This window comes from Parasteatoda tepidariorum, chromosome 7 (genome assembly GCF_043381705.1).
Source record: "Parasteatoda tepidariorum isolate YZ-2023 chromosome 7, CAS_Ptep_4.0, whole genome shotgun sequence".
NCBI classification, from domain to species: domain Eukaryota; kingdom Metazoa; phylum Arthropoda; class Arachnida; order Araneae; family Theridiidae; genus Parasteatoda; species Parasteatoda tepidariorum.
The window spans coordinates 17380885-17399754 of record NC_092210.1 but is presented as its reverse complement, the minus strand read 5'-3'; the positions used below and the strand labels follow the sequence as shown (position 1 = coordinate 17399754).

Here is an 18870-nt window from a genome sequence, read left to right as displayed (position 1 = left end):
ACATATTTGTATAACAATTAAATTCTATACTCATAATTAAAAAAAGTAATCTTCAAAAAAAATTTTTTTTTTGATCATTTACCTGTAAATATTTTATTATCAAAGAACAGACCAAGCCTGTGTCTAAGAATTGCAATCAGAATTAACAGTTATGATACAGAAATATTTTAATTTCATAAAATAACGTGGTTTATAATTTTGGTGTGTTTTATTTATTTATATTTTAATATGCTAGTATTAAAGTTTCATGAATTAAGATTTAAAAAAAATTCTCATTGTTAAAATTATGACTAGAATTCATAATTTTCTGAACCCAGAACCCCCTATAAATACTTTTTCCCTGCTAAAATTCCAAGTATTTTTTTAAAAAGTCGCAACCAACTTATTTATTCTAGTCGCTTATTTTTCTGCTTGTTGTAATTGTTTTTAACACTCTTCTGAGAGGATAAATTCCATCTGGTTGTTTCCAGTCGATACCAGTCAAAGGATGTAATGTTACGTCCACCCTTGTAAGTCCAGTGCACTGCAGGATGTGTTTAGGTGAGGCTTGAAACATTTAGTTGTTTATTTTTTTAATTTATTAATCTATTTTTTAATTATGTTCTGTAGAATACGTGCTACCCCTGAAGGCAGAGCCGGATTATACCTTTCGTAGGCCCTAGGCATAGCTGTTTTAGGGGCCCTCCCCCCACTCCTCCCCTCTTTTCAAAATATATGCTAAAATTTTCTTGCATATTCTTTTTTACATTTCTATTAATATAGATTTTAATTTACAAATTTGTTTATCGAACTTTAAGATAAATTTAATTTCGATAGTTATTAAAGATAAACAAGTTTACCTTTAATAACTATCGAAATTAAAGATAAACTTGTGAATACTTTTCCTAACGTTCACATTGCATTAAGAATACATTTGTCGATTCTTGGATCAAATGCAGAAGGAGAAAGATCTTTCTCTAGATTAAAATTGATAAAAAAATTTTTGCGTTCAACAATGAATCAAGATCGTTTGGCATCTCTCGCACTTGTCTATTGAATACGACATTTTGCGTAGTTTGGAATTCGACAGCATAATACAAGATTTCGTTGAATCCAAAAAAGTAATATATTAGATCATAAGACTCTGTAAAATAATTTATTACCGAAAAATATTATATTTTTATTTGTATCTTCATAATTTTGTACAAAATGCACTTGTTTTTAAAGCTAAATTATTTTTGTAAAAAATTTTTTTTCTCCCAAGTTTTTCGTAGGCCCTAGGCACGTGCCTATAGGTTAATCCGGCCCTGCCTGAAGGAAAAGCTTTGAAATCTGTAGACAAACTGATGAGAGAAAAAAATGTTAATCTCTTACTTTCATGAATAACTGCTGATATTTATGGTATTAATTCCACATATGTATATGGGTGATTCTCACGAAACATGACAATTCGGACCAAAAACATTTCTTCAAATTTAGTCTTCAAAAATAATCTAAAATTTTTTTGTATACTTCTTTAGCTACACTTATTAATATCTTATAGACAGCAGTGTAGTTAATTGACATTTGCTCGAGAAAAAAAATAAAATAGAAATTCACCAAATCTTGATCACCTTGCAAGGATTAACGAAAAATAACCATGTGACGCAAAAAGCACTGCAAGAGAATTTTTGTTGTTGTTGTTGACAACTTCATAAATTCAGCATTTAAATTCATGTAATATTACAGGATACAAAGGATAGGTATCTATCACAAAGAAAAGTGAAGGATATTTGAAGCACTTGTAACTAAATGTAGAAGAAAATTGATATGATGCTGATTTTTGTAGGATAACCGTGTGTTGAAAAGGATTCTAAAGGGCAGGCTTCCACTCTGCCAACTTAAACAAGAATTACTTCACATTTGCTCTTAACAGTATCTATAACTTTTCCACTTAGTTTCTTTTTTTTAAATATTATGCCTGTTACACAACAGAAAAAGCAGCATCAAGCCTATTTAATTGTACATGAACCATATTATACTGTGTAATGGATTTCTCAGTTACATTAGTTTAGTGAAATTCAATTACAATATAGCATACATTGTCCTCTATAGTGGAAGTATGCATTTACTTTTATCAGACATTGAATGATGATCACCTTGTCCCCCGAGATTGACGGGAAATACATCTTCATGAAAAATTTTAACTGTCAACCCAAACTCAGTTTGAATTACTAGAAGGCTGTTGTCTGCTTTCAAGGATAAAAAATTTTGTACAAATATAACAATTTTGATTTTAGTGGAAGTAAAATATCAGCTAATACAACAAGCACAAGTTAATAGTCACCGTAGGTGAGGTGGGGTACTTCTAGAAAATTTTATGTAGACCACAAAATAAAACGTTGTTAATAATATCTTTACTGAAAAGTAATATAAGTATTTTTAAGGTTTTTCCCTTATCCAAAACTGCTTATCTTTGACAAGGGAGATAAAATTCAAAATTTGCAGCATTGAGAAAATTCCAAAATTTGCAGGAAAAGTTATCAGTAAATTTTTTAAACGTATAAACAAAACTATTCTGAATCTTTAACTGATTTATGGTTTGCAACATCTAAAGAAGTCTTTTCACTGATCGCTTTATCCTGTTGAAAAACCAGTTTTCCTTCTTGTTATCCAACAAATTGTATATTGAGGAAAAATTTCTCCAAAATCTCACCCGAATGCAAAACAATTGATCAGTTACTTCAAATATCATCTGGTTACCTTTGTACTTTCAAAGTATCACCATAAAAATTCTTATTTAAAAAATTGCCAGATTTATTTAAGATAGTTTTTTCTTTGAACGTTGCACATTTATGTTAAAAATAGTATAACAGTTTAGATCAAAAATGATAATGTTGAAATTTTTTATTTTACCAATAGGTTAAAAATACTCTAGATATGATTGATTACATTTCAACTGATTACATCTAAGTTTTAACAACATTTTTTAAAATTAAAATTGTAATATTCTTAAAGAGAAAGAAAAGTTAATTCAAGCAAGTATATTAAAATAGTTTTGAGTTACATAGAGACAAGATCAAAATTCATGAAAACAGAACTCCTTAATGAAGGATCTAAAACAATGAAATGTAGACTAAATTTAGGAGAGAAAAAACTATTATTTTTGAAAAAAAAAAAATTCTCTCAAAGTTAATTACACTTTAGTAATAAAATTTGTATCTTAGTGAAGTCTACAATGAAATTTAAAGAAAGAAAAAATAAATAAAATAGAAACAGAATTATCATGAATATAATTTATTTACAGAATATTTAGTATCAATGCATAACTATGATGACAGATCATTTGTAAACAAATATATGAGAGCACAGTAATGATTCTATGACAAGGCAAATAATAACAATTACAAGAAATATTTAAAAAAAAAAAATTAACAAATTTGGCTAATTTAATTAAAATTTCACATTTTTTAAAAATATTTTATTACATCTACTATGATTATAGTAATAAGAAATTAAATACACTCATCATGTATTTAAAAAGTAAAATATTTATTAAAAATAGGCACATACAAGCCTAAAAACATTTATTTACATCAAATTCAAATAATGAATATTTTTAAAAGTTTCTATTTTTGAAACAGAGATAAACTAATAATTGTGATAAATAAAATATTATACTATGTGGCCAAATAATAATCAATAAAACAAATACTGTTGAGGTAACAAATTTTTTTTAATTTTGATGAATTGATTCATCCTAACTACAAAAATAAAATATATATATAAATATTTAAGTGATTAATAAATTTGAAATCAATTACTGAAAATTCTGAATATAAATCTATATGTATATAAAGGTTAAATAACGTTATTACAACAATTGAACATAATTACTGAAGTAGTAGTTAAAATTGTTTAAATTTAAAGCATTAAATAATATGAACTAAAATAACAGTAAAAAATAACTAAATAAATGCACTATATTCTTATAAAATTGTACAACATTTATTAAAAACTTACGCATACTAAATCTAAATGTATACTTATAGTTCGAGATTTTCTTTTTAATGGTGTAAACTCCTAATTGAGGTTAATAAAATTCATTGAGCTTTATACTGTTTAACCACAGACTGTGGATATTTTAACAAATAAAATAAAACCGTTATGGCCGTTTAAAAATGTTAAAAACGCAATGAATGATATTAGCAATAACAATAAAGAATCAACTAAATAAATGAAACATATATTAATAAGTTTGTATAACATTGATTAAAAACTCATGCACACAAATCTAAGAGTATATAAAGATTAAATAATGTTTATCATCAAACATTTGCTTTAAACTGAGGTATACTTGCAATTGAGATTAATATAAACTAACTAAAATATTATGCTGTTTGGCCATTACTTTCATTAGAAGTACCATTTTTACATTCTGATTCAGGCCTATCTTTAAAAAATCCACTTTCAGTGTCACATTCTCGAAAAGTTACGGTATAATCTGTAGTGACATCAGTAATTAAAATGTTATCTACGACAGGATTTTGTTTTTGCCAAAATTCATCCGATACTGGACCATCAGAACTTCCAGTATCTCCGATGCCACCACTATCAGGTGAAGTTGCCGAATCCGCAGCTGCTACTTTGGGAACAGCAGTTGAATTTGAATCCGCTGTTGATACTTCGACATCGTTTTGTAGAATGCAATTGCCATTGGCAGTTGTATCATCAGAGCTCACTTCCACATTTTTACCTTCAGTCACAGTAACAACTGAATTTTCAACAGGTATCTTAGATTCAACTGATTCTTTCAAAGGCAATTTATCTTCACTTGTAAGCTTAGATTCTGAATTACTTTCATTAGAGGATTCAGAATTACCTTGAGCAATTTCCTGAGTGATTTCTGGATTTGTCCCCGTTGTTTTATTTTCCCCAGATCCTTCTGAAGCTGATGATGAATTGGAATTGGGAACATGCCACTCTGTACTGCTAGGCGTGGATGGGCTAACATCCCAAGAGCCATCAGTAGATTGTGAGTTAGCAAGCTTTGGCACTTTAGCTAGTGGTTGAGAATCTTCTGATGAAGTTTCAGCTTGAGCAAGATGATTATCAGCAACTTTTTCTCTACTTATGCTTTTACTACTAGGTAAATCAGTTATTGATTCGTCAAGAGAATTGGTAGAACTCTCTTCAGGTAAAACTTGATTATCAATCTGTGTGGGCACAGAGTTATGTGATGTTTCTTGTATCTTAAATAAAACATATATATAATTGGTAAGTAAAAATAATAAACATAACACACATGGCATGTTTAATGAAATGCAAAATAAAATGTATAATGCAGGACACATCTATAATTTTATGTTTACTAGAGTGGTCCAACCCTGCTCACTAACCGCCAATTGAGGCCGGGATAGCCTGGTTGGTAGGGCACTGGGCCAATGTTCAAGAGTTCGTGGGTTTGATCCCCGCCATCCAAAGACTCCCCGTGTAGTAAATGGTGAATAATGCATGTTAAATCTGTCGAGTCGCAAAGTCCTCCATGTTCCCATAACAAATCAATACCTCTGGGGGTACTGATCCAGGAGTTTCCTTGTCTTCGGGATTGATTCAAAATTACAAGGCTACAGAGTTGAACATCAGCAGTCGTAAACCCAAAAATTGGGTCGGCTGTTCAACGACAGATATAAAATAATCCCCGATTGATTGGGAATATCTTTTACAAATTTAACTGATACAGCTTTATGAAAGGAGTATTTCAGGTACAGCATAATCTAGTACAAAAATGTCTGGAAATCTAACTGTAAAATTGACAATTATGAATGGATCCGGTCCAGTCATAATCAGGACAGGAAAATAGCCGGTGCTCAAAAACCCAAGTGTCTTTTCAAAATAGAACACTTTTACTTCATTTTCTAAAAGAGTATTTAACATGGAATCAGTCAAACATATTGTTACATAAAAATTAAATATAATTCAATTAAAAGATCTTAAATTTTTTATAGGGTTGGTATGGTCTTTTTAATTATTTTCACAGTTAAAGTTCTTAATTACATTTGGACAAAATTTAAACATAATAATTTCACGTGGTTATTTATCCCACTAACTTGTTACATATTTCCCCCCAAAGAGATACAAATAATTGCTTTGAACTTAATAAAAATCAATAAATCTGAGTCATGCTTGTAATAAGAAAAGTTTTATGCAGGTTTTGTAATATAAATAAAACTCTTTAAAGTTTCCAATTAAACCCGGAATCTTGTTAAATCAGGGATTGTGATAAGTTACCACAACTGTATAGATTTTTGTCACATTTTGAATGTTTAAAATTTGACCAGAAATATCGGAATGTATCAGGGGTTGAAAAAACTATCTTTTTAAAGAAGTTTAACCCAGGTGGTATTTTTTAAAGGTTTAATTGGGCATTTTTTTGGGGGGGGGGGGTGAGGATGAGGGATAAATACATATCTGGAAGATAATGAAATGACTTTATTATTAAATCAATAACAGCATATAGCGTTAATAATAAAATAAACATAAAATTTATTTTAAAAAGCTTACAAACAAATAAAATCATTATACAGCTTCATATAATTTTTATTAAAAAAGAACTAGCCAAAAAATTTTCTCAATTCTAATAAAGTAATTTTATTTTATTTAAACTCTGCGATATAGATATTACATAAAAAAACAACCCTTTCAGGAAAACACCCAATACTCTTCCCAACTCAGTAGCTTTTCTTTTTTAATTTAATTTTGATCATTATCAGTAGAAAAAAAATAAGATGACCTTTAACATTACTTATTAGCCACACTTGCAATTAGAAAAAGTAGTACAGAACTGAATATTAACTGCAAAATTATCTTAAATGAATAGGTCATATCATTGAGATTTAAAAAAAGCTGGTAAAATAAAGAGTATATTGTGCTCCAATTCTGCTATGATAACCTCTTAACAATTTTATTATTTTCAAGAAACCGGTCATAAAAGTGTATTTTTTATTCAAGGAAATTATATAAAGAAGGTGTATGTACAATATATTCAGTCATTCCAAGATTCAGGGTAATTGAGATTGAATGTTGGTTTTCCAGAAAGCATGGAAACTTAAAAAAAATATGCGCTTTAATCATTAAAAACAGTATTTTATTTAACTTACACATAATATTAACAATTTTTTCTTGTATGGTAAATTTCAAAGCATGAGATACAAGCTTAAAATAGGGATGTAACGAATATCCGGTAGGCCGAATACTTGGTAAAATATTATTTGGAAAAGTGTTTTTCGACGAAGTTTTTTTTGGGGGGAGAAATTCAAATAGATTTAATAAAGAATTATCTAAAAATCATTTTTTTTTTTTTTTTACTATTCATTATTAGAAATTGTTTTTAAACGTACTTGTTAAGTTTTCATTAAATTAATTATGTTCTGAAAGCCCCTGTGGTAGAATTCATTTGGGCATCCTGTGACATACCTTTCTAATACTATCTTTCTGCAAGATACTTTTAAAAATAACAAAGATACAAGTTACTAAATTAAAATAACAAAAGATTTAACTTAAAAAAAAAAAAAAAAACTTTTTGGATCAAATAAAATAATTTAATTAAACATGTAATAATTTTTATTCTAATATTATGGTTGATATTCTTGCATTTTGTAGGGGGAAAACACACTATTTCCTTTTTCGCATTTTGTAAATCATCATCACATAAAAAAAAAAATTTAAAAAATCCTGAAATCAGTAGAAGTTAACTACCGAGAAAAAAAGATCGATGTCGAAACCAAGCAAATCAGACTCATCAAAAAAGAGTTTCTAAATGGGTGTTTTCATTTCGAGATTCAGTTGCTGCAATAAATTATATCGTATTAAAAATAACGGATTTTAAAAACCATGTAAAAATCAATAGTAATAATTGCATAAAAAAAATTAGAACGAAAATTTTTGCAGAGAAGAAAACTAAATCTTACTTCATTATTCCTTATTTTTCAGTATTTTAAAACGAAAATAGAAAAATCACAAGCATTTTTTCCCACTCAGATGCGCGAAAAAGACGTCTTTTGATTATAATTTTGAAAAAAAGATAAAACTTTCAAAAATTTTACTTCCAAAAAAAAAAAAAANTGTACTGTTTTAAAAAAAAAAAAAAAAAAAAATTAAAATCTTTCTGCAAGAACTCCGTAACGTTCTACTACAATATCAACGTGTCGGCACGATTCTGCCACAGGGTGAAAGACAAATGGAAAAGTGAAATTTAATGAATTAGATTACTTACTGAACCATGAGTTTGTAAAGCTGACACTTTTTTTAAAAAATTTATATGCTTTATTGTTTTTCAGTAGTAATTATATCATTTCTAATGGACTTACTTTTCTCATTGTTACTTTTTTCCTGTATGGTAAGACAGATAACCGGCAATGCAGAAGACTGTGATTATCAACAATACAGTTACATTAAATTATATTATAAAGTTATATTTCAGAACTAAGAGAAATTTTTTTCTTCTTTTTTATTAACTTTTCTTTTTATCTTTGTCTTCATTATGGCAACATTCTTTAAAGAGCATTTTTAATGAACATTCATTTGTGATCACTTTTTTCAAAAAATATGGCAACGTGAAAAAATTAAATTGAGATTTTTAGCATTAAATCTTTAATTTAAAAATTAAGAATGATTTCTGTTTTGACTTCTATCCACTTCTTTTTCAAAAAACTTTTAAGTTTTAATCATGACAATCAAATGGGTTTCTATTAAACTTTACTTTTTCTTGAAAACACGTCAATTGGAAAACTGAGATGTTTAGCTTTTAAATTTTCTTTAGAACATTAAGATCAATTTTTATTTTTTCTGTTTCACTTTTGTATAGAATCTTTTTTTAATGGGCGTTTTTATGCTAGTATTGCCTTTTTATAAGCGTTTCTGAGAGAGTTTTTAATCTTTCAACATCTTGTGGATGATATTTTTCCGGAAAATATTATCTTTAGCATTAAAATCTTTTTTTAAGAATTAAGACTATCTTTTTCCTATTTTTGTTCAAATTTACAATTTTTTTTCTTTAATAGCTGCTAGTCAGTTTTTTTAAAATTTATCTTAAATATTTCTAAATATAACTTAATATCTAATTATCTCCATTATCTTAAAATTTTTTATTTTCAATTTACTCCATACCAATAATGCATTTAAGTTATGATTTTTTTTCAATAATGATTGAACTTATTTATTTATAAAAAATAATATTTATTGATGATTTTGAATTTTAAAAGAGTTATTTGACCAGCGAATATTCGACAATTGGCAAAAATCACTATTCGTAACATTCATAGTTTAAAATAAACAATCTCTAGTTACATTAAAAATAGTCTGGTGCAGCAATCTAGTATGTAAAATAAGATTAAAAAAAATTCTGGGTGCAAGAGGTGGATATATTTAAATCTTTTTGGTACATTACTTTTGAACAATCTAGCCCGGAAATATCACAGACACAAGAAATAGGAGACGAAAGCTACCCTGTTATTTTGACAGGAGCAATATGGAAGGGATTAATACATTTTTTATTCTTTAAAATTTAATAAATTTTTATATAGTAAAGATTTAAAAAATATATGAAAAATTTTTCAGTCAACAACTTTTTAGAAAGTATTCAGGATTATTAGCTTAAGCATGACAGAATAATTAGAGAAAAATGGTCAAAAATGTGTGAAACTAGAATAACAGGAAAAAAAAAGTTGGCAATTGAAGTCCATTTTTTAAAATTATTATTTCTGATAATACTCAAATAACTTATCTTTTCTTATTCCTATATTTTTTCCTGTAAGCAATTTAAACTACCGTTTCTGAAAAAAAAAAGACCTTTACATGCTAAAAAAATGTGATGAGCAAATTCATAACTAATTCTACATAATTTATTAAAAAATAGCTTTTAAGGAGTAATAAATACAGATCTAATCATATTTTCTTTTTATTTGTAATACATCAATGATATTTCATAAAGAACGTAAAATTCTAAAAAGTCTACATATACAGTGGGATATATGGCATTTTCCTTAATTTTTAATGCATTGAAATACGCCTAAACAAAACACTAAAATAGTAAAACACAAATATGAAAACGATCGTGTTCATACATGAAATGCACATAAAATTATATCCAAATTATATAAGAAATTAAAATAAAAAATAGTCAATAAAAATACATGAAATAGAATACATCAAAGCATTTTAAATTTGTACTATTAAAAACAAGTAAGAAAATTGTAAGTTTACTGAATGCTTTCTTTTTCCTTTTGGTCCTCTTTTGGCAGGAGTATGTTCTTTACTTTGACTAAGAGAAAAAAAATACTAAAATGAGAAAATCGAAAATCTACATCTTATTAAATACAAGGCATTCTGAAGTCACCCCTCCTGATATTAAGTTAGATCACTGTTACAGGAAGCCAGAGGGATAAATGTTTCGTTTTTTTTTTTTAATTAAAAAAAAATTGAACTGACAGTTCCAGNATGCCTAGTTTTTTTTTTTTTTAATTAAAAAAAAATAATTTACTTTTATCTTATGGAACAGTCCAAATAAACAACTGCATAAAAGTAACCATTATTAGAAAATTGCACACTTGCTATCTAGCAGAATATATCAATAGATATGCCCCAAAAGTTTTTGGAAAAAAAAAAAAACCTAGCATAGTAACAAAACTTAACCTATTATATAAAGGTTCTTGCCTTTATTTTAATCAAATTATTTAAGTAATGAAAAAACTAAAAAGATATTGAACAAAAATTTAATTTAAAACTGTAGAAGGCAAACTAGAAACAAAACCTGTTTAATTGATAGAATCAGAGTGGAATTGAAAAGGGTTGTAAAAAATATATTAAAGTTTGGTCAGACAAATAAACAGGTTTTGCTATCTTTCATCCTACCTTCCTTATAAGTGATTCATTGCATTTTGATAATCTTTTATTTATTTCCCATTAAAAAATTAACTTGCAACACATAACATGTATACTTTTTGCTCTTCCTTTTTTTGACAAGGATTCTGGCAATATGCAGCAAGGAAATGAATAAAATTTAAGTTAAGAACACCTTGTCTTTGTAACCAATCTAGATAATGAATACAACAGGAAACTATATGTGTCGTTTTAATAAATAACTGTAATTATTTTTGAACATTAATACAATAACTAAAAATTAACATGTTGTATACAGGAAAAAAAAACATATTCCACAAAAAGACTACCTTAATAATATTTTAGATAAGTTCTACTCTTCTTCAAAGAAATTATTTAATAGGAAATTTATTTTTAACATAAAAAAAAAAGTTTTATTACAAAGAGTGCCAGATTCATTATGTAAATTGTAAATATTCTACTATATAGAAAATAAAATACGAAGGTACAGTAAACTCTAGATAAATCGGGATGGTCAGAAAATACTACGTTCTGGATAAGCGAATATCCGAAATAATCTAATTTATGCTAATTTTGATGAAAAAATTATAAAAAATGCAAAATAAGTGTATACAATAAAATATTAATTAATTCAAAAGAAAATGAAAAAAACAAGACTTTTCCTATTTTTAATTACTTCCAGCTTTTGATTTATACTAAGAACGACTCTTTTGCATTCCAACAAGTTAACACAACAAATAGAACGTAAAGCATATGGAAAGATTTTATTCTGAACAAAACAGATACTGCTACCATAGTCTAATCATATCTCACCCCACCAGAACAGGAGCAAAACTGTTTGGCTATACTGATGGTTGGCTGAACGAATCCAATACAATAAAAAGGAAGGGTTAAGAAAAGTGCAGTTTTCTAGCACATTTCAACGACCACAATCTATTCTTTTTTTCTTGGATCATTCCAGATAATCCAATCCCGCTTAATCGAGAGTCTACTATGCATACCATTCAAGGTTGATTATCTATATCCTGTAGCAGGGTGCCTAGCCAAATCTTTCAACAAAAAATAACCACCATTTAAGTACTCAAAAAATATTTTTAAGCACTATATACATTAATAAAATGCAAAATAATTTTCAAAGACTTTACATGATCATGAGAAAATAACTAGTTTCTGACAAAGAACTCATTGTCTTGATTACATTAGCTATTATAAAATGATTGAGAGATTTTTCGGTTCGATATCAGAGGATGGAAAATGAAGTCTGACATTGAGAATATCTTGCAAAATGCAGCAGAGCTGCACATGAGAAGGCAATAATCTCACCGAACCCAGCTCTGTAGATGCACACGCGGACTCACAAGTATTTAATCAAACATGCAAAATGATTGGCGTTTTTATACGCTATGGACCAACGGTACGCCAAAATAGATTGTGGTTGAATGAATTGTGAATAACGTTTAATAGAACAATGTGAAAAGCAGGCTTTTGCATAATACGTGGCGAAAATCGACATGGTGAAGAAAAAAAAATCTCATTTTCGAAAAGGGAAAATTAAGCACTTTTTAAAAACACCCAATGAAAAAAGCACCTTTAAGAACTTTTAAAAAATGAAAATCGAAAATAAGCACTTTTTAAAAATGCTATGCACCATGTGTAGGTTGAATAGGTCGGTTCCTGTAAGTTGCTTAGGGAAAATGTACCACTAAATTTTATTACTCTAATGTTGATTTTACAATGAAGAAAAGAATTAGAATATATGTAGGAGTAAGTTTGATTGCAATTGATTTTGGATGAGTTATAGTAATAACTAACATGTGATTCCTGGAAGAAGAAATTATCTGAATTCTTTTTTTCTGAATGTGTAGTTTTTTCTTTATGCATAGAAGTTAAATAAAAGACTCATTAAGCACAAAAGTAGCATTTCTAAAATATAAAGCGAGAAAGAAATATCTTTTAACTAATAAATTTTTCTCACCAACTCACAAAAGAATATGTATTGAAAAAATGACATATTCCTCCTTTTTCACACTTTGTACCTTCTTCATGCGAAAAAAAAGTTAAAAACCGTGAAATGTATGGTAATAACTGAATGAGAAAACCATGACCACAAAATCTAACCAATCAGAGAGATCAGAAAGGGGTTAAATAAATGTACATGTCAAGATTTAAATGTTGTAATAAATATTTTATTAAAAATATCTAAATTTTAAAATATGACAAAATTAATTTCGATAACTGCCAAAAAATTCATTGAAAAAAAAAAAAACTATAGAATTATTGCGTCAAATAGTAATTACTTAGGTGTGCAATTTCAATTTCCTGTATTATATCGGGATTTTAAAAGACTGAGTGAAAATCAACAGCAATAACTGACCAAAAAAGGAAAGAGGATATTTTTATTATTAGGCAATATTTTTTTCAGTCTCGCGTTCCGAAAGTTTATCTCTAACAAATCTGCATAAAAAAAAGTCAATATCATGCATGATTTTAAACTTTAAAAAAAAAAAAAAAAAAAAATGGGGGTAGGGTTAATGAAATTTTGGGGATGGGACGTAAGTTAAATTTTAGATTAGCGGAACTTGTCAAAATATTAATTATTGATTTGCGAAAGACAGGTCTGGAGATTCACATAATTCCATGAATTAGAGGAAGAATTACATGCCTATAAAAATATATGATTAAATTATTTTGGCACTATAATTCAAAGGTTTTAATTCCATAAAAATTGCTTTTTTTTGTTTGTTTTTTAAACAATGCATTATAATGTTTATTAATAGAATTCAAATTTTTCATAATAAGATAAAAAAATTAATTGATTTTAATAGCATTAATTTGTCAAATTTAAATTGCATCAATTTGTCTAAAATCTAATTAATACCAAATCAAGCCTCTGCTTTAGTAATTAGGTTTGACTGACATAACATTATAGGGACAACATATAATTAAAATTTGAATTCGTAAGCACATAATACAGTAAAAATCACAATGTAACAAGCATGGCATATTACTAAAACTCCACTATTATGGCAATTTTCCAAATTACTATCAATATATCAATTTTAAAGATGCAGAAATTATGTGTATATAATGAATTAAAAACTACAATTCTTTTTTTGCCGTGTATGTGGAAAAATATAATATGAAAAATGTGAGACATTTTTATTTATTAATAATTTTAATAATATAATTAATTTTAATAATATAATAATTATAATTAATTTAAATTTAATAATATAGAATAGAACAAAAAAATTTTCCCTCATTCCTTTTCTACAGTCTTAACCTTTTACATTTTCAAACATATGGAATACACACTTCAAAAGATTCTTCTTTTGTTGACTACTTACAATTGATATCAATATTGCATGTTATCAATGACATTAAAAGCTATTGCATACAATTACACTTGAGTAGTTGCAATTTTAACACTAAATATGTGTACAGTAGAATTTTGAATTTCACACGAATCTGTGTTATTGAAAAAATTCAGTTAAATAAACTCTTTTTAACAAGCCATGAAAGGTAAAGAAATTGTTGTAGGAGCTTTGAAAAATTATTGTGAAGGACACTTATCAATAAATCTCGGACTCAATGGGACCTAAAATAATATAAGCTGATGCCCAATAATTTAGTTAATTTCAACATAGAAGCAAAACAGTTTTACGCTACTCTCGATTCAATAATAAGCTGGTTTCTAAAAGTTGGTTTGAACTCCAAGAAATTTTCCACTTTTGTAGACTATACGGAAAGACATGTACTGGTTAACATTCATTAGACACTTTTCATTTAAATATTTTACACAGATTTAAAAATTACTTTATTATTTATTCAAGTTTTATGAATTCAATAATTCAAATTTTTGGCACAAAGTCTGAGGGGTCCAATTGATTTTCACCTTTCCAATATTTTTTAAGGAATTACCGAACATAATGATTATTCAATAAAAAACAAGTAAAAAAAAAAGAAAACTAATACTGCAGCAATATAAAGCTAACAAAAATTTAGAAATAAATGCATCAACATAAAGGTAAAATAGACAAGAACAAATTGCACTAATGAATAATTATATTTAACATATACCTTGTTTCAAAGGCTTCAAACAACCTTACATCTAAGATGTTTTCTTCTGGCTCCCAAGTATTATACCTAGATAGAAAAACAACAACAAAAAACATTATAGAGTTTTATAAACATAAATGAATTATATTTTGTATACATAAATAGTAGCTTTTTTTAAAGGTTTAAGAAATTTAAATATACTTATTCTTATAAAATGCAAAAAATAATAAAATACTACATCAGGTGAAAGAAGTTTTCATATTATATAAGTTTGCTTTCAAATCAATGACAAAAATTGTGTAAACATAGTTTTTTGCAATAACACTCAGATTTTGGCAAAGTAGGCTCACTTGAAAATTTTTCTTAATTCAAAATTTACTGAAGGTACTCAATAGGTTTTACTTCAAAAGCAAAATAATTGTACATTATTGTCATTTAAATGAAGATTTCTGAACAAATGATGATAAATTTAACTTGAAAATTAAACTACACATATGCTTAATTTAGCTAAATTAACTTGATTTATAAATTAAAATGCAATCAACTTGTTCTGAGAGCATACTAATGTACCTTTAATAGGGATGGAAAAGTAAAGTATCTATTCTTACGAAGAACACATTAACGCTCATAAAATCTCACAAATATTTTTTTTATATAAGTTACAAGGAATTGTTATCATATTCTTATTAATCATATTTTCACTACAAGTGCTTAACTTTTGATATAATATCAATTTTACATTTTTAGAATATCTTAACAGATTGTAGTCAATATAATAGTAATCAATTTATCTCAATTAGGAAAAATTATCAGCTTTTATGAAATAAAATTAGTTACGTCTTTAAAAAGTTATTGAATCTTCTTAAGCTAAACTAAAGTATAAATTACATATTAAGTTTATATGTTATATTACATTACATAAAAACTGTTGCATTTATATACATTTTAATCATAGCATTGGAATTGAATTAGGTATTAGAAGAATATGTTTTTATACTTTGCTAAGGATGCACATAACATTCAGTTGTGGGCCAATCATATTACATCTAGACCAAATAATTTTCTTTCTTTATTAATAAAATGGCTTATTTATAAGGGAATTAAAAGAATCGATGCAAAAAAGTTTAATTAGAACTTTGTATTAGATTTCTTTAAACTACATGTCAGATTAAATCCTATATCTTAAGTAAATACTCACCATACCAAACCTCTTGGCACAATGAATCGTTCTTTTATTTTTCTTTCACCTTTAGGTTTAGTTTAATACTATTTAAATTCAAAATTTTATTGCGTGAAAATGCTATGATGCTTAAAAAAACTTATAATTTTGAAAAGATGTTTCATAGGTTTCCAAACATTTTTTTTTTAATGCATATGAATAAAATGGCTTAAAACATTTCTAATGTTGTCAAGACATTCTTATTGGCTAGAAAATTGCATGGTATGTTCATAATTGCATCTTAATTACAATTGTGTACTAATAAGTATAATTGCATCTTAATTAACAGAGATCTAAATTTCCTCAAGAGTCATCAGCCTAAATTAAGCGAAAATATATAGATATTTTTCTTGATAATTCATTTATTTATTCCTTATTTAAATAAAAAATTTATTTATCACTTTTTCTAAATATTATTCTTTACTAATATGATTAGATTTTTTTAAATTATTTGAAGTGTCAAAACTAAAATTAGTATTCTTTTATTTAAAGTAATCCCAATATACATATAAATATTGAAAATGGTATGTAAATGAACTATTTTGCAATTATTAAACAGTATATAAGCTATATTTACTTTTATAATAAGCTTTATATAAAACAGTTATTACGAATTAACAAAATAATATTAAACAATTAGTTCAGGCTAAACATTTAACTAAATTTGTAATGATCAAAAATATAACAGTAGAATAGGATTTTAAAAAACAAAATTGTATATTTAGTCACTATAATAGTAGACTTGAATCTATAATAGTCTTAATGTTCCTGTACTTTAGAGTGCAAGGTAAAGAAAACTGGCATGGACACAATAGACCTTGGCACTCCATGGACTGCAGGGGTGATTGTGAGCCCAAGTCAAAACTCCGGAAAATTTCTTGAGTTAAAATAAAAACAGTTTAAATTGAAAAAAATTTAAACAAGTTTTTTTTCCTTTTTCTCAACATTTCCTAGTTTACTTAAAATATATTTAAAATTTTACACATACCTATACCATCTACACATACCTATGATGACCTGGAGAAGTAATTAAAATTTACGTATATGTCTTTCTTGAGTTTATGATTATATCAACTATTTACTGATATAAAATGAATATTAATCATGAATATAAGCTTATAAAGTATCTCTCTGGCTCTCCCTTACAAACAAATAACCTGTGTTTTAAGTTCCACCTTTGAAAATTTGATTTCCGGAAACTTCTGAGAACAATGATTTTTTTAAACGTCTGAACCTTCGATCTCCGGAAACTTCCGGATCATTGTTAGCGAAAATTCCAGATTTTTTCTGGAGCACAATCAGTCCTGATACTGTCACAAGTTTAGTTTTAATGTTCAAAAGCCCATATAAAACTCTGTTAACAAACATATTTTAGATTTAATAAAGATCTCTTCATCATAATATTGGAAATTGTTTTATTGAAATTACGAGAAGAAAAGTATTCGACTATTTGTCAAATTTGATTATTGTGGTCTTAAAAACATTTTTTTCAGTTCAATCTGTTCAAAAATTGTATCGAATTGCTTCACCTTGTTGGAATTTGTTGAATAAGTCTTCTGCTTGCCACAAACAAATTGTTTGAATAACAAAAACTCAATGACTTTACATGGTACACTTGTAGAAATTATATTGCTTATTGAGACAAAAAATGGGAAACTTCTTATATCATGATATGCATCACACAATTCTAATAAAACAACATCTGTAAGATTTGCATAGCAATCTTACAAATATTATTATACAAACCATTTAATTAATTCTGCATTTACTGCAGCTTATATACTGGCGCGCATGTTCTTGGCTAGTTGCTATTATAATACAGAAACTGAAGAGAAATAAAAAACATATAATTGTAAAACACTAGAAAATTTGTCATATAGCTTGTCAGGAAACTTCTAGCCACCCACCCCCATTGTTGAAAAAATTTTTGCAAGTAAAAATCCCATTATCGATTTTAGTTGGAAGGAACAGATGCCAATACGGAAATATAACCAAAGATACTCTTATTTTTAAAGGTGAATTTCTCTTTTTATTATTTGAATAGCATTTTTTCCTTTTCTATTTGTTAACGTTACAGTATCACCGGCAACATTAAAAAGATTAAATAAAACTGCATTTACGCCAATTTTCTGTAATGAAAATAGGCATTTATTACAGCCACTTATTAAACACAATGCAACAGCAACGCTTATTTTAATAGAGAGGGAAAATCTGTTTTATGATACGTACCGACTACTCCAACCTTTCCATTTAACCAAGTATTCAACTTTGCCCTAAAGAGAAAAAATATTAACTCAATATTATACTGCTATTTTATTACAAGATCAAAGATGAAATTAAAAATGCTACTAACTCTGCGAATACGCTTTTTCTGAATATATTCGGCATCAAACACTCTTTCACCAACAGATGACAGCTCCATTTTGGCTCAATATCTATCAATATTTACGGAATTTCGATATCAATAATATATTCTAAAATATCGATAAAAAGTTTAAAAAAGTGCTAAAACTTAGCTTAGGACCCATTTTTACTGCATTCATTTCGCGCTTGCTTACGCATGCAAATACGATTCGAGCAAGCGCGAGTTCATTTTGCACTTAAGAACCATTCTCGTTAAATGCAGTTTTTTCGCATGCAAATGAGAACCGTGGTTGGAAAATATTTACCCTGAAGAAACTCGGCCATCAGGCTCCCGTTTACACGCGTTTTCCCAAGCGAAAAAAATAAAATGC

At 27.2% G+C, this 18870-nt stretch overlaps 1 protein-coding gene across 1 annotated transcript; it reads right to left on the bottom strand.

Annotated features, from left to right (window-relative positions):
* Window positions 1–3239: 3239 nt before the first annotated feature.
* LOC107449739 (polycomb group protein Pc) lies at window positions 3240–18615 on the bottom strand (the record flags this gene model as incomplete). The annotated part of the gene is given in 5 exon segments (XM_016065369.4): window positions 3240–5210; window positions 10222–10279; window positions 14938–15003; window positions 18365–18408; window positions 18489–18615. Coding segments are annotated over 5 exon segments (1098 nt in total). The 3' UTR covers window positions 3240–4349.
* Between the last annotated feature and the right edge of the window lie 255 nt (window positions 18616–18870).